We start from the raw sequence: 13846 nt of genomic DNA, 5'->3' as shown, positions 1-13846 counted from the left end.
TGTCTGTAGCTAAAAGCTCTGAAATTGAAGATATTTTCCCTAACAGCATTTTTTAGTATGAAAACTACAGCAATCAATTCTTTTGCTGTCTCTTTTTTTTATTCTATATTATTGCGCTGCCTCTTTTTTTTCCGCTAGGAAGTGATGTTTTCATTTGTACCGCATCAAGTCGGAACCTTCAATGTGAAACAAGTGGTGGATATTTTGGGTCCCACGTCAGGTGATAATATGCCGCCTTTGAAAATGAAAGCCTTTCATCAGAAAGAGCTCAGCTTTACCGCAGTCTGCAAACCTTTAACCAAGAAAATTGTCATGAAAATCAACCCAGGTAAGTTTTTCTGGTACTTGTGTCCTAATTGATGACTCTTAGGCATATTGTGTCTTGAAAGTTACTGTGCAGTTTTATTGTACAAGCAGTGATTTTTTCCAGATTCAAAGACTTCTGTGTTCTTAAAGGAACTGAAAAGTGAGTGTCTTGTGGCTACAGCTAGGTTTTTGAGCACAAAAGGAAAGGCAAGCTGCTAAAATCCATTAATGGTGCTACTGCGGGTGAGCCGCATGCTGTATGTGTTAAAAAAATAAACGTCTACGAACTCATGTAACGTTAGAAGCGCTGTATGCCATATCTACATGATATAAACATGGCAGTCTTCCAAGCTGTCTGCACTTACATTGCTACCTAATTATAGGCACAGAGTGTCGGTACTTAGGTTATATGTAGCTGAAAGACTAGCAGGGGTGGTCTAGGAGTTCATTGTATACGAAAGATGTTGTATTGCAGCATACTGTAATAAAGGAGTATTATCTCATCTCCTCATTGTATCAACTTGTGTATCAATTTTTCCTCTAAAGTGAATCTGTCAGCTGCAGCGCACTGTCCAAACTGCGGACACTGTTAGATAGCTGATAGGTGAAGGAGACATGTGGGATCTTTCATATATCTGTCTGTGCTTCCAAAACATAGAAAATGTTATTCTCCACTGAAAAATGTCTAAGGGGATCTTCCAAGGTCCTTAAAGCTGAAAGATGAAAACTGCAATATATTATATTATAGATACAACATGGAGAGAAAAAAAGCTCCTTTTCTTTCTGTGTTATATTATAGATAGTAAAACATCATTTAAAATTTAAATATGTGTTTAGCATAAGAACAATCAATCATTTTTTAATAATACATTTCATTCAAAGGGGTTTTGTGGGCGGGTGAGATCAGCACAGCTCCTATATACGCACAACACAGTAAACAGGTTCAAGTGAATGAAAGCTGAGCTGCAGTAACCAGGCTCACCACTATGCAGTGAATGGAACCACTCACTGTGGGCATCACAGCTATGCCATACAGCTGATCAGCAGAGGTGCTGGATGTTGGCACCCTGCCAATGGGCAGCTCTCAGTCGGCCTTGAGGATAGGCCATCAAGCAGAAAGAAAACCCCTTTAAGTTTGCCTTTCCTAAACAAGGTATCAGAAACCAATATGGCTAAATGTTGTACTTTCTTTGTAGTGGATGACTTACTGGAATAGCACAGAGAGATCCATAGCTTTCTCTTTCTGTTCATTTACTATTTTTTTATTATTCCAATTTGGACCTTAAAAAAACCCTAATATTCTATAGTAATTCTTCTTAATTATCTAATTTCCATCCCTCAGGTATAACTCCTAAAATCAGTAACCCCACTGGACATTTTGTTCAAGCATCACCCCAAGAAACAGCACTATTTACTGGTTCCAACCGCACCGCTACTCTGAAGGTGAACATGACCCAGATCCACGATCACCAGAAATCAGTCAGTGTAGACGAAAATGTGATGGTGGCATTTCCAAATGATCGAGCGGCAAGTATACGCCCTAGAGATCGCAGTACACATTACAGGTATGTAAAGATCATGTGCCTTATTTTTGGATATATAGAAAAAAGGTATGCACCTCTATTTACACTGAGTGAGGGGTGTCAGATACAAGGGCCGCCTCAGACCTTTTCATCAGACCATACACAATAAAAATACTGACACCACAATTCTTTGCTTAAACTCTTATATATTCTTCTTTGCAACAATATCTCATTACAAATTCAGTATATATCACCCGTGTGGATCGCGCTCTCATGGGACCTCGTCTTGGCGTCCTGCTTAGGTTGCTGATAAAGTCCTCATGTCGGCTTGGACGGCAGAGACCTCGAGGACTAAGCGGGACGCCAAGACGAGGTCCCATGAGAGCACGATCCACACGGGTGTTATATACTGAATTTGTAATGAAATATTGTTGCACAGAAGAATATATAAGAGTTTAAGCAAAGAATTGTGGTGTCAGTATTATTTTTGAATATGACATGGGCCATCACTGCCTCCATGCCTTTATGGTCTTGTACTTATTCTCCCAGAGTTACTTAACCAGTGTAGCTCAAAGGGAAACGCTGTTTGCTTATCTGCCATCAGAATCAATGGGAATATAAGAACTATGCAAAATGTGTAACTTGCCAGATTAAGCAGTTATTAGCTTCCCAACCACACTGGGTAGCCCTTGATCTGATCTGGGTAGCCCTTGATCCCACTAATACCAGAGGTGGGACTCATATCCTGGGAATATTCTATAATTGTCCAAGATGGGTATACCCCATTAAAGATACACTCAATTTTTCATGCAGACATATGTCTTTTATCATCACATCATTATTATTATTATTATTATTATTATTATTATCAATACCAAATAAAAAATCAAAAAACGCTATTCTTTTTCACACTAGGACTATTTTCACCAAAATTGAAAGGTACAATTATGTGGATCCAGATTATGCATATACAGAAGATGAAGAAAAATCCAAACAAGCTCATAAGGACTATTATAGTAACTATATAAAGAGCAGGAGAGAAAATCGTCTAAAAGAAGAAAATGATAGGTATGTTAAATAAAAAGTGATGATTAACCTTGTCCTGTATTTATAGGAGCATATGTGATGTTAATACGTCCTGTCATCTGATCCATCTGAGATGTATACTCTGCACATTCTTGAACACATAGAAATATCCCCCTTCAGAAATATATTATTAGAGTTATAGATATATAACTACTAACAAACATAATAGTTACAACCTAGATTCCTTTAAGCCCAATAATAGTTGTTATTATACCATCAGCTGCATCATGACAAATGCATGCAGAGATCCTGAAAAGGCAAGTAATTGATTCACATAGAATATTAGAAAGTTGTATACTGTTCATTGTGCAGTGAAAACTGTAGGAAAGTATGGAGAGACTTGATTGATAAGGCTGTTTACATTGTTAAATAAGAATAGCTATTTCTTGAGTTCTTAAACCAAAGCTCTTTCTTTCTAGGGAATTTCTAGAAGTTAACAATGATATTGATATTGGCATTATACCAGCGGCTGGACTTCGACCACCTAGTTCATCAGTATTTCAGTGCTTGAATGAGCAACAACAGACCAAATCGGCTCCAAGCAGTAAGGGTCGTATGCTGACCACTCGCCAACTTGCTGCTGGAGAGTCCAGATCCATCACCCGAGAAGTAAGTTCATATAATTCTTTCAAGCATGGGGGGGAACATTATCAAAGATGCGCCTGGCATACATTGGGCAAAAGGTGCAGATCTTTGCTCAAACCATGATGTACACCATGCTTATCTGATGGGCAGGCAAGGGGCATGGCAAGGCAAGAAATAGACAAGGCCTTCCCCGCATCTAATTTATCATGACTTACACCTGCTAGCAAAGATCTACACTGTGTTGTGCCCCATTTTTGCTATTTTGCTGGAAAGGTGAGAGGGGTATATTTTGTTTTTATAGTTTGACATTCCTCGCTGTATTTGAGATTTTATATCCCTGCATTGGTGTTTTTGAGACCTTTGTCATCCTCTGACTTTAATACAACCTTGATTTTAACTACCATACGTATAAATTTTGACATTTTGCTGTAGATCAGTGAAGGTCTTAATGCGATGCCCCGCACTGCAACAGAAAAGGAAGACTGCAGTCTTGTTCTGACACCTCAGCAACTTCACCACGTTGTTATCGGTAAGACTTGACACACGGAATAAGAATGTGAAAGGCCCTGAGCAATAATTGTTCTTTTCAGACTGTAGTCCAACGTAAGATGTTCAACTATATAATTAATGCTAGAGATAAATATATAAATGCACAAGGAAGCAGACATCTCTGAGAATTAATATAGGAATTGCTTGAACTAGTTCAGCAGGCAACTTATTTGTTTTTTCTTAGACCGCTAAATATAAATGCAGTAGAGCTTATCAGAATTTAATTGAATTTGTCTTTTTAAAATTTTGAACATTCCCTTGCACTTTTTAACATTTGCAGGTCCTTCTACAATAGACTTTGGGGAAGTCTGTGTTCGCTCCACATCAGTTAAAGAACTGAATATCATAAATAGTCTTCCCGCGTACATCTGGGTTCAGGTGGAGATTGACTGTGATGAACTGCAGCAAACCAGCCCTCTCTCTCATGTTGTGCCACCAATGTCAAAGACCGAGATCCCAGTTGTGTTTGAGACAAACACACTGGGAAAATTTAAGAAGTAAGTACAGACATGTTTTTTATTCATCGTAATATAATGGTATTATTATTACACACTTAGGGCGACATGTATCATCCGGCGTACGGATGATTTTCGGCGGAAAGTGCCGATTTGCGTATTTTTTTATTCGCAAATGGCCGATTTGCGAATAAAATATTCGCATATTGGCACTTCATGCCGAGTACATCGGGGGGGCGGGGAGGGGGTGTGGAGGGGGCGCTACGGGGAGCACGGACTTAGAGTCCGCGCGATTTATCATTTTTACAGCGCAAAGATACGCCAAAAACCTACTCCACCTTTCAGGTGGCGTAGGTTTTCGGCTGTGCGCACCGACGCGCACGGGATTTATGTAGAGGCGGTCCGCCTCTACATAAATCTCCGTAGCGCCGGAGATGCGGGGACATTTATAAGTCCGGCGTAAAAAACGCTGGACTTCATAAATGTCCCTCTTAGTGATTATAATATTTTTATGAAACTTTATGTCCTGCAAGAAATTCATATTCCCAAGGATTTGAAAGAGAATGACATTTTAATTAGAACTGTTATTACATCTTCATTGTCAATGTTAATCTTGCCATATTACATTTGTACTGAAATGAAGTGCATTTGTACTGTCTCTGTCTATAACATCACTCACAGCCAGGTACCGTTTAATCTTTTTGATCGACAATTCTTTATAACATCTCTATCAATGACCATAAAGGACCAAAGATGCTTAGTTTTCTGGAGATTAGTAGATCAGTCAGTACCTTAGTAGTCAGTCAGTACCTGGTGCCTCATGCTTAGTGATGAAGTAAAGCATATGCTATATGGTAGTCAGTGGTGGAGTTATGGTTCCAAAAATGTTCAGCATAATGAGCAATGCTGTAGCAGTTTCTTGTCCCTGGTGATCAGTGTGTCCTGTAGTTTCTGTAGTATATAGGGCCCTGTTACATGGAATGATAATCTGCCAAAACAGGCCAATTCAGCAGATTAGCACTCCATGTAATAAAGACATCTGTTGACTGATGAAATGATCATCGGTTGATCGTTGTTGTTAATTGCAGCCCAAAAATCACTGGCCACCAGGAGAGCATGGCTACCTGTAATAGCAATGCACCACTTAAGGTTGATGACTATGTAAAAAATGATAAGCATTGTACATACCTCTCTGCACTGCCCGGTGTCTTTCTTGCTTTTTCCCTCTGCCTTCAGCCACCAGTGGGACTTCGGAGCCGGTCTCTAAAATGATAGGCCCGTAAGCCAATTACTCGCCATGACACTGTCCCATCTCGGCCAGTGATTGACTAAAAGGCCTGTCACTTCAGAAACTGGCTCTAAAGTTCCAGTTGCGACAAACGGGCAAAAGCGTGAAGAACACAGTGAGCGTGGAGTGGTAATGTGTGTACTTTATTATTTCCTTTTACCCAGCTCACTGTTGATGCTATCATAAGCATTGACATCGATAGGGGAGGAACAGGGGGACCACTGGGAGCTGCGGGGGTGGGGGTTGGCTGCCCGAACGAGATAGCGTCAGTCTGCTAGCCGCCACTCCTGTTGTTGGGACGACGACCAGCAGACTGTCGCTATTGGCATAGTTTTCTTTCTACGTGTTGAAAGACAACAATCAGCCGACATTGTATATGTTGGATGTTCATTGCCTTTTAACACTACCTATTTCACCAAGTGATTATCGGCTGTAACGGCCACTAATCGCTAGGTGTAATAGGGCCTTAGGGTAGTAGTTTTGACTGTACCAACTGTAACCAGTATTGCTTTACCTCTGGCCGTTCTTCTTGTCTTTATTATTGCCAAAATGTTTTTGTTTTCTTCATTTTATTAGTGATTTCATTATATTTTTTTCCGTTGAATCATTATAATCTTTCCATTACAATATTCTAAACGGAGACACAAAGGACATAGAAGCCACTTTACCTCAGTCAGCTCCTGTAAGTGGTCAATGAATAATTAGATGTGATTTCATTTGCTTGGCAGACAAGCAGTTAACATCCTAAATGGCTATTGCACTTCTGGGAATAACCTTTTGGTTACTGTCAGCATTTTATTTAGTACTGCAGGCTTCACCAGGACTTTATATCCTCATTATTAATAGATGGCTTCTTTAAAGACATTCTTTCATCAGCCACCTTTATGAGCTAACATGGTCTCCAGATGCAATGCTTTGTGACCCGCAGGCTATTACTAAGAACAAACGCAGTACAAATAATAGAGAGAGATATATGTGAACAAAATGTTTTCCCAGAATGATGAGACGCTAAACCGAGGAGTATGTTTTATGTATTTCAGTCATTATGCTGACTGTTCTTATATTATTACAATCCTTCTAAATCCAAACAGTAAGAATAAAACATGTTTTACTGATTACAACTTGCAGGTCAATTTCCTACTCTGTGAATAACAAGCACATTGGACATATCCTAGTAACTGCGAAAGCTGTTCCCATTGCCCTTGAGCTGTCTTCCCACGAGCTGATTCTGAAACCCAACGAAGACTTTTTAGCTGAGACAGGATTTAGATCGTCCATAAGATTGTATAATCACAGGAATCATGCCGCTGAATTTAGCTGGAAGCCAATCATAACCGAAAAGGGAATAGCTTTTTCAATACGTCCTGCAAGAGGTAATGCAAATAGAATGAAGGATAGTTACTTTTACAGAAGTGAAGCTTTTATTATAGACAAGAGATGTGAATATATGTAGCAGCTTATTGGATCGATTGACTCTCATCATATTGGTGGTTATTACTGTTCAGAAAACAAACATTTTTTATCTATCTATAATATATCTATCTAAGGCTATGTTCACACAACATCCAAAAAAGAAAAAAGACATCCGTTATTGCATCATTTTAAGTGACTTAAGTAGAATGCATTGAAGTCTATGGAATAACGGACATCTTTTTCACACATTGTCTCGAATGACGGACGTCTTTTGAGGCGGACGCATTCAATAGAATGTGTGAAAAGACATCCATTATTCCATAGACTTCAATGCATTTTATTTAAGTCACTTAAAATGATGCAATAACGGACGTCTTTTTAAACACAAAAAGCAGACGCCTTTTTTCTTTTTTGGATGTTGTGTGAACATAGCCTATAGATCATATATCTATCCATAGTGCTATTCACAGAAATACACATGTTCCATAATTTATCACTGTTTTGGTTTCGTTACTATCCTGTGCACTAATGAACTACAACTATATTCTTATAGATAGAAGTTCTACAGAAATTCTATACCATTCTTGACCATATATATATATATATATATATATATATATATATATATATATATAATATGCACTTTATCTTCCTTTATTCTAAATACTGCTTAGGTAAAAAAAAAAAAATCAATAACACGTTCAATATAAAAAAAACAGTATTTCCACATACAGGTGGAGAGTGCAGGCTTTAAAGTGAGTGTCTAGAGATGTAAATTGCACCTGGATTTTATGTCCAGCCCATTTAGTTCATTGTTGTCAGACGCACATTGTCTTTATAAACAGGGGATGCACAGCGGACAATGGTGCATTGAATGGGCAGCTCTATGATCCAGCAATCGTTCTTGTGGACCAACCACACAATTTATTGTGCCCTGTGAGCTAATCACAGGGGTTGGCGCTCACTTTCTGCAGCTTGTTGGCTTTTGTTAAAGGGGTGGTGTGGCGTTTCAAAATTATTCACTAAATAACACACATTACAAAGTTATACAACTTTGGGCTATGTTCACACAATTTATGGAGACCGGCCGTTCCGTTACCCGGGTCACGGAACGGCCGGTCTCTGCACGGATCATCCCGGCCGGATGATCTTTCGGCTGCAGGGTTCTGATGCGGGCGCATCAGCATGCGCCCGCATCAGAACCTCCCATAGCACACAGTTCACTGTGTGAACTGACAGGGTTTCCTACGGCCACAATTCATTGAATTGCGGCCGCAGAAAACTGACATGTCAGTTACTTGCGGCTCCGTGCAGGATCCCGTCCGGAGCGTATACGATGGGGGACATTTATTAAGTCCGACGTTTTTTACGCCGGACTTAAAAATGTCCCCGCATCTCCTGCGCTATGGGGATTTATGTAGAGGCGGACTGCCTCTACATAAATCTCGTGCGTTCCGCTGTGCACGGCCGAAAACCTACGGCAGCTGAGGACTGGAGTAGGTTTTTGGCGTATCTTTTGGCGGAACGGATGGTGAATCGCTCGGACTCTTGAGTCCGCACCCTCCGTTCCGTCCCCTTCACATCCCCTCCCCGCCCCTGGCGTACCCGGCGGAAAGTGCCGATTTGCAAATATTTTATTTGCAAATCGGCCATTTACAAATAAAATAATGCGCAAATCGGCACTTTCCGCCGAAAACCCCTGTACGCCCGTTGATACATGTCCCCCGATGTATGTACGCTCTGGCCAGGATCTCATAGAACAATAGGTAATGTTCACCCGTAGAAAGTACTTTTACGTAGTGTGAACATAGCCTTGTAATGTATGTTATGTTAGTGAATGACCCCCTTCCCCGTGTTCCCCCCCAACCACGCTAGACCTGGAAGTGTGATGCACTATACTCAACTGATTCGTGTCTACTCCCGTCCGCCATCTTGGCACAATGATGTCATCTTCGGGAGGCCGGCCTGAACCGCTCCATCTGTCCCTCATGCCGGCCCCCCTCTGCTGCGTCATCAGCTGCTCGGCCGCGATTGGCTGAGCACAGTTATGCTCAGCCAATCGCGGCTGAGCAGCGAATAATGCGGCAGAGGGGGAAGGATGGAGCGGTTTGGCTGGCCTTCTGAAGATGACATCATTGTCCCAAGATGGCGGACGGGGGTCGACACGAATCAGGTGAGTATAGTGCATCACACTTCCGGGTCTATCGTGGGTGGGGGGGAACACGGGGAAGGGGGCCATTCACTAGCATAACATACATTACAAGGTTGTATAACTTTGTAATGTGTGTTATTTAGTGAATAATTTTGAAACGCCACACTACCCCTTTAAAGGACTTTCAGGGAAGGGGTGGGAGGGAGAGATGCAGATGGTGTTAGGAAAGAAGATCACCGACTTTTATTGTTATATCCTTCTTATACAGACTCCAGTGACACCATGAGTGACATGGATACTTTTTTTTTTTATATCTCCCATATGAGAAAGGATTGGTAATATATTTTTATTGGCATTAAAGATTAAGCAAAGCATTACAAATAACCATCTTGAACCTTTTTAAATAGTACATTTTCTAAGGTTCTGCTTTAGTTAGTGACACTGTCACCCCCTTTGTGCATTCTGACATCTCTACACAGGTGTAAAGGGTAAATTTAGCGGTTTTCATACCTTATTTCATATCATACGTCATGGTGCTTGTTCAAGTAAAAAGTGTCATTTTATCAACGGCAGATTGTATTAAGCGGGCGTGGCCTCGCGGCATTAGCGCCACTTAGCCCCCCCCACAACGGCACCGTTGGCCCCGCCCCCTCGCCGGCCATTGGAACAGGCTGGCCGAGAGTTCTAGACCCCACCCCCTTTACGTCGACCAACCAATGGGCGCCAAGGGGGCTGGGCCATTGGTGCCGTTGTGGGCGGGGCTAAGTGACGGTAATGCCGCGAGGTCACACCCACTTAATACAATCTGCAGTTGATAAAAGGACACTTTTTACTTGAACAAACACCATGACGAATGATATGAAGTAAAGTATGAAAACCGCTAAATTTACCCTTTACACCTGTGTAGAGATGTCAGAATGCACAAAGGGGGTGACAGTGTCACTTTAAGACTTTTAGCCACAAACATAATTGTTATGCATTTCGATCAAAATATTTACAGGTCATGTGTCTACTTTAAATTTATATACAGTTGTTTTAGTGTAATGCATATTTATTTATCATTCAGTTTTTATTGTTTCCCACAAGTGTAAACAGTTTCCTGATAGTAAATGAGTTACAGTTTTCTATTGTATTATGTTAAAGGGAGTCTGTCAGCCACAAATCATGGTATGCAATAAGACACATGGTACCTTCAGTAGTGTATTTCATCCAGTGTTTTAAAAAATATATCTTTTTTCCTCTGAAAAGAGAAAGTCCTGAGCTCATGTAGTGCCAACGGCTGGCCAGCCTGTGGCTTTTGAGGATTTTAGGGCCACCTCTTTACTACTTTCCATTTTTCCAAGTTTTCGAAGCACAGACAACACTCCTGAAGGTACCCTATGTCATATTGCCATGATAGCCGTCTAACAGTCAGGGGTAGATTTATGAAAGGGTGTGAATATACATCTGGTGTAAACTGCCCACAGCAACCAATCACAGCTCCTCTTATATTTTACCAGAGCTGAAAGCTGAGCTGTGATTGGTTGCTGTGGGCAGTTTACACCAGGTGTATATTTACACCCTTTCATAAATCTCTTCCCATAGTCTTCAGATAAAAGCACGATCTGCAGCTGACAGAATCCCCTTACACCAATTCAGAGGTAGGGGGGCTGTTTAAACCTCATAATTCAAAACAGTCTTGAAGAAAATGTGTCCTTGTTACCGATATGAACCTATTGTAGTGTCTATGGTCCAGCATAATATAGAAAATGGAAGTTGAACTGTGTTACTATTGGCAAACAGTCCCCTATATGATATATTAAAAAGAAAACTTATTTTTTATTTTTTCAAGTTTCTTTTACATATATAAAGAAAACAATTCTGTCACATGGATATGCATCATTGTGTGCAGTGCCCATTTTCTATATCCCTAGTAGGGAGAAATACTGGAGCCAGTTTAATGTTTCCGTACATTTAGTACTGGAGAGAAAGGACTGTAAGAACACTTGGTTTGTGTGTTTATTGCTGTATGAAGCTATTCAACATGAATAAATAAATGATTTAAGTCTTGTTTAGAAATGTGCCTTTCTAAAGCTGAACTATGGAAATTAGAATGGTGATGTTCTCATCTGCTGCTTATTAACCTCGGTAATACACACTCTTAGACTGCTTTATTTGGCCATTTAAAGTTACTCAGGAATATTTTGCACTTTACTTTGTGATTGATTCCTAATAGGTGTTGTTGATGCTTATGAAGACCTGGAGTGTGAAGTTGTATGGCACCCAGGATTCAGCTCACCAGAAATAGGCGAATTCAATCTGTGTGTACAGCAACGAAATACACACAAGCTGAAATGCGTCGCAGAGGTAAGTAAGACCATGCCACAATGTATTACCTTCCTTAAGTAAGATTACCAGAAAATGCCATTTGGGGTTTGGGACATTCAAGAGCAAATGTTAATTTAATAGTTTATCCTTAATTTTCAGCTTGGACCTACAAATGTCCAGTTTACTGATCAAAGGATTCTTTTCCATCATGCTCCACTTGGCCTCTCAACTGTTAAGACGGCCATTATTCAGAATACAGGGGTGAACCATGCATACTTTCAGGTAACCATAAAACCCATTCCTGTGTAGTTTAAAGCATCTCTGTACCCACAATCTGACCACCCCCAAACTGCTTGTACCTTCGGATAGCTGCTTTTAATCCAAGATCTGTCCTGGGGTCCGTTCAGCAGGTGATGCAGTTATTGTCATAAAAAATTACTTTTAAACCTGCAGCCCTGTGTCAAATTGGGGTGGCCTAGAGTGTCTGTGCATTATACTTGCACTGCCTCACCGTCCCTTCCCCCCCACCCGTTTCATCATTAGGAATGCCCCTGGGCTGGTGTTTTTCTATTTATCCTTTGTCAGAACATTGCACATGGGGCCTTAACGATCCAGGTCATGTTCAGACAGGTGAGGAATAGGAAAAATGTTGCCAGGGGCATTCCTAATAATGAGAGGGCGGGGGGAGGGACGGATGGATGTTGTAAGTCTAATGCACAGACACTCTAGGCGACGCCAATTTGACACAGGGCTCCAAGTTTAAAAGTAGTTTTTTAGGACAATAATTGCATCACCTGCTGAACGGACCCCAGGACAGATCTTGGATTAAAAGCAGCTATCCAAAGGTACAAGCTTTTTGTGGGGGTCAGATCGTGGGTACAGAGTCACTTTAAGTATGAAATATTACTGTTATCTCAGTATGTATACCATGGACTCACTACAAATCCTCTGCTAACATGTATATAAATAAAAATCAAACCGGTGGCCTCTTCCAAAAATAGTTGGTGTCAACATCCATATGGAGCTGCTGCTCCCCAATTTTGAGGCTTTTTTTTTCTTTTCCAAATAGGCCCGTGTTTACTAGCCATTGATCCTGGTAGCTGCAGTTAGCTCAATATGTTAAGATGATAAGAGTCTAAACTGTCATTTAGATGCCCACCACCACTAATAAGAGCAGTGGTGACCACCCCCTTGACAGTCTAGGGACATACTGTAGGGACATACTTGCAGTCTGTAGATTGCTAAGATGCAGTCACAACCACTCCTAATATGGCGTTAAGGTAAGTCTGTCGATGTTCAGAACTTAGCAGTGCTGACCCTCACAGTGGACATCTTAGGCTCTCATTAGCATATCGGGCACAGAAGATAATGGCATGTACTTCTAAAGAAAAGTAGTTAGGCATGATGGTTGAGCCACAGCTGTATATAGTCTCACTACTCTTTTTCCAGCCACTCAAGATTGATTGTCAGCCTGAGCGCTGGGCTTTGCATTAAAGGAGAAATCCAGCGAAAATTTTTATTAAAGTATTGTATTGCACCCCAAAAGTTATACAAATCACCAATATACACTTATTACTGGAAATGCTTTAAAGTGCTTTACTTCCTGGATAACATGGTGATATCACGACCCGACTCCCAGAGCTGTGCGGGCTGGGGCTGCTGGAGAGGATGAGGCAGGGGGATGCTCAGTGTCCCTCCAATGCTCTGTGTCCATCAGTGTCCCCCTGCCATCATCCTCTCCAGCAGCCACAACTTGCATAGCTCTGGGAGTTGGGTCGTGACCATGTTATCACCATGTTATCCAGGAAGTGAAGCCTTGATGCAGTAGTAAGTGCAGGGAAAAAAGCACTTTATGAGCATTTCCAGTAATAAGTGTATATTGGGGATATGTATAACTTTTGTGGAGCAATACAATACTTTAATAAAAATTTTCGCCGGACTTCTCCGTAAGTTTCCAGTTCTGAGGCTGCCAATTAAGCATGAATAATTGGGAAGAGGGTAGAGGCAGCATAACTACATGCAACTGTGGCCCAATGCCTAGATACTGGGCACTAAGACTGATCTTTTTTTTTTTTTTTTCTTTTTAAATTGACACCTATAGGAGGCAGCTATAAGGTACTGGGACCAGGTCACACTCCCCCAGGGAGGTGATTGGTTCTCTTTAAAAACAAACAAAAAACTG

The 13846-nt window shown here is 41.0% G+C and overlaps 1 protein-coding gene across 3 annotated transcripts in view; it reads left to right on the top strand.

Annotated features, from left to right (window-relative positions):
- CFAP47 (cilia and flagella associated protein 47) overlaps positions 1-13846 on the top strand; it is a 313997-nt gene that overhangs the window by 35653 nt on the left and 264498 nt on the right. For all 3 annotated transcript variants that reach the window (XM_069971016.1, XM_069971013.1, XM_069971015.1), the window contains exons 10-18: positions 139-328; positions 1649-1871; positions 2745-2897; positions 3335-3524; positions 3933-4029; positions 4330-4546; positions 6921-7165; positions 11573-11703; positions 11824-11946. In XM_069971016.1, coding sequence (XP_069827117.1) covers positions 139-328; positions 1649-1871; positions 2745-2897; positions 3335-3524; positions 3933-4029; positions 4330-4546; positions 6921-7165; positions 11573-11703; positions 11824-11946 — 1569 coding nt within the window. The remainder of the gene's footprint in view (positions 1-138; positions 329-1648; positions 1872-2744; positions 2898-3334; positions 3525-3932; positions 4030-4329; positions 4547-6920; positions 7166-11572; positions 11704-11823; positions 11947-13846) is intronic.

The sequence above is a fragment of the Dendropsophus ebraccatus genome, chromosome 5 (assembly GCF_027789765.1).
Source record: "Dendropsophus ebraccatus isolate aDenEbr1 chromosome 5, aDenEbr1.pat, whole genome shotgun sequence".
NCBI lineage: Eukaryota > Metazoa > Chordata > Amphibia > Anura > Hylidae > Dendropsophus > Dendropsophus ebraccatus.
The sequence above is the reverse complement of the archived record's forward strand: the minus strand, read 5'-3'. Positions and strand labels throughout refer to the sequence as shown.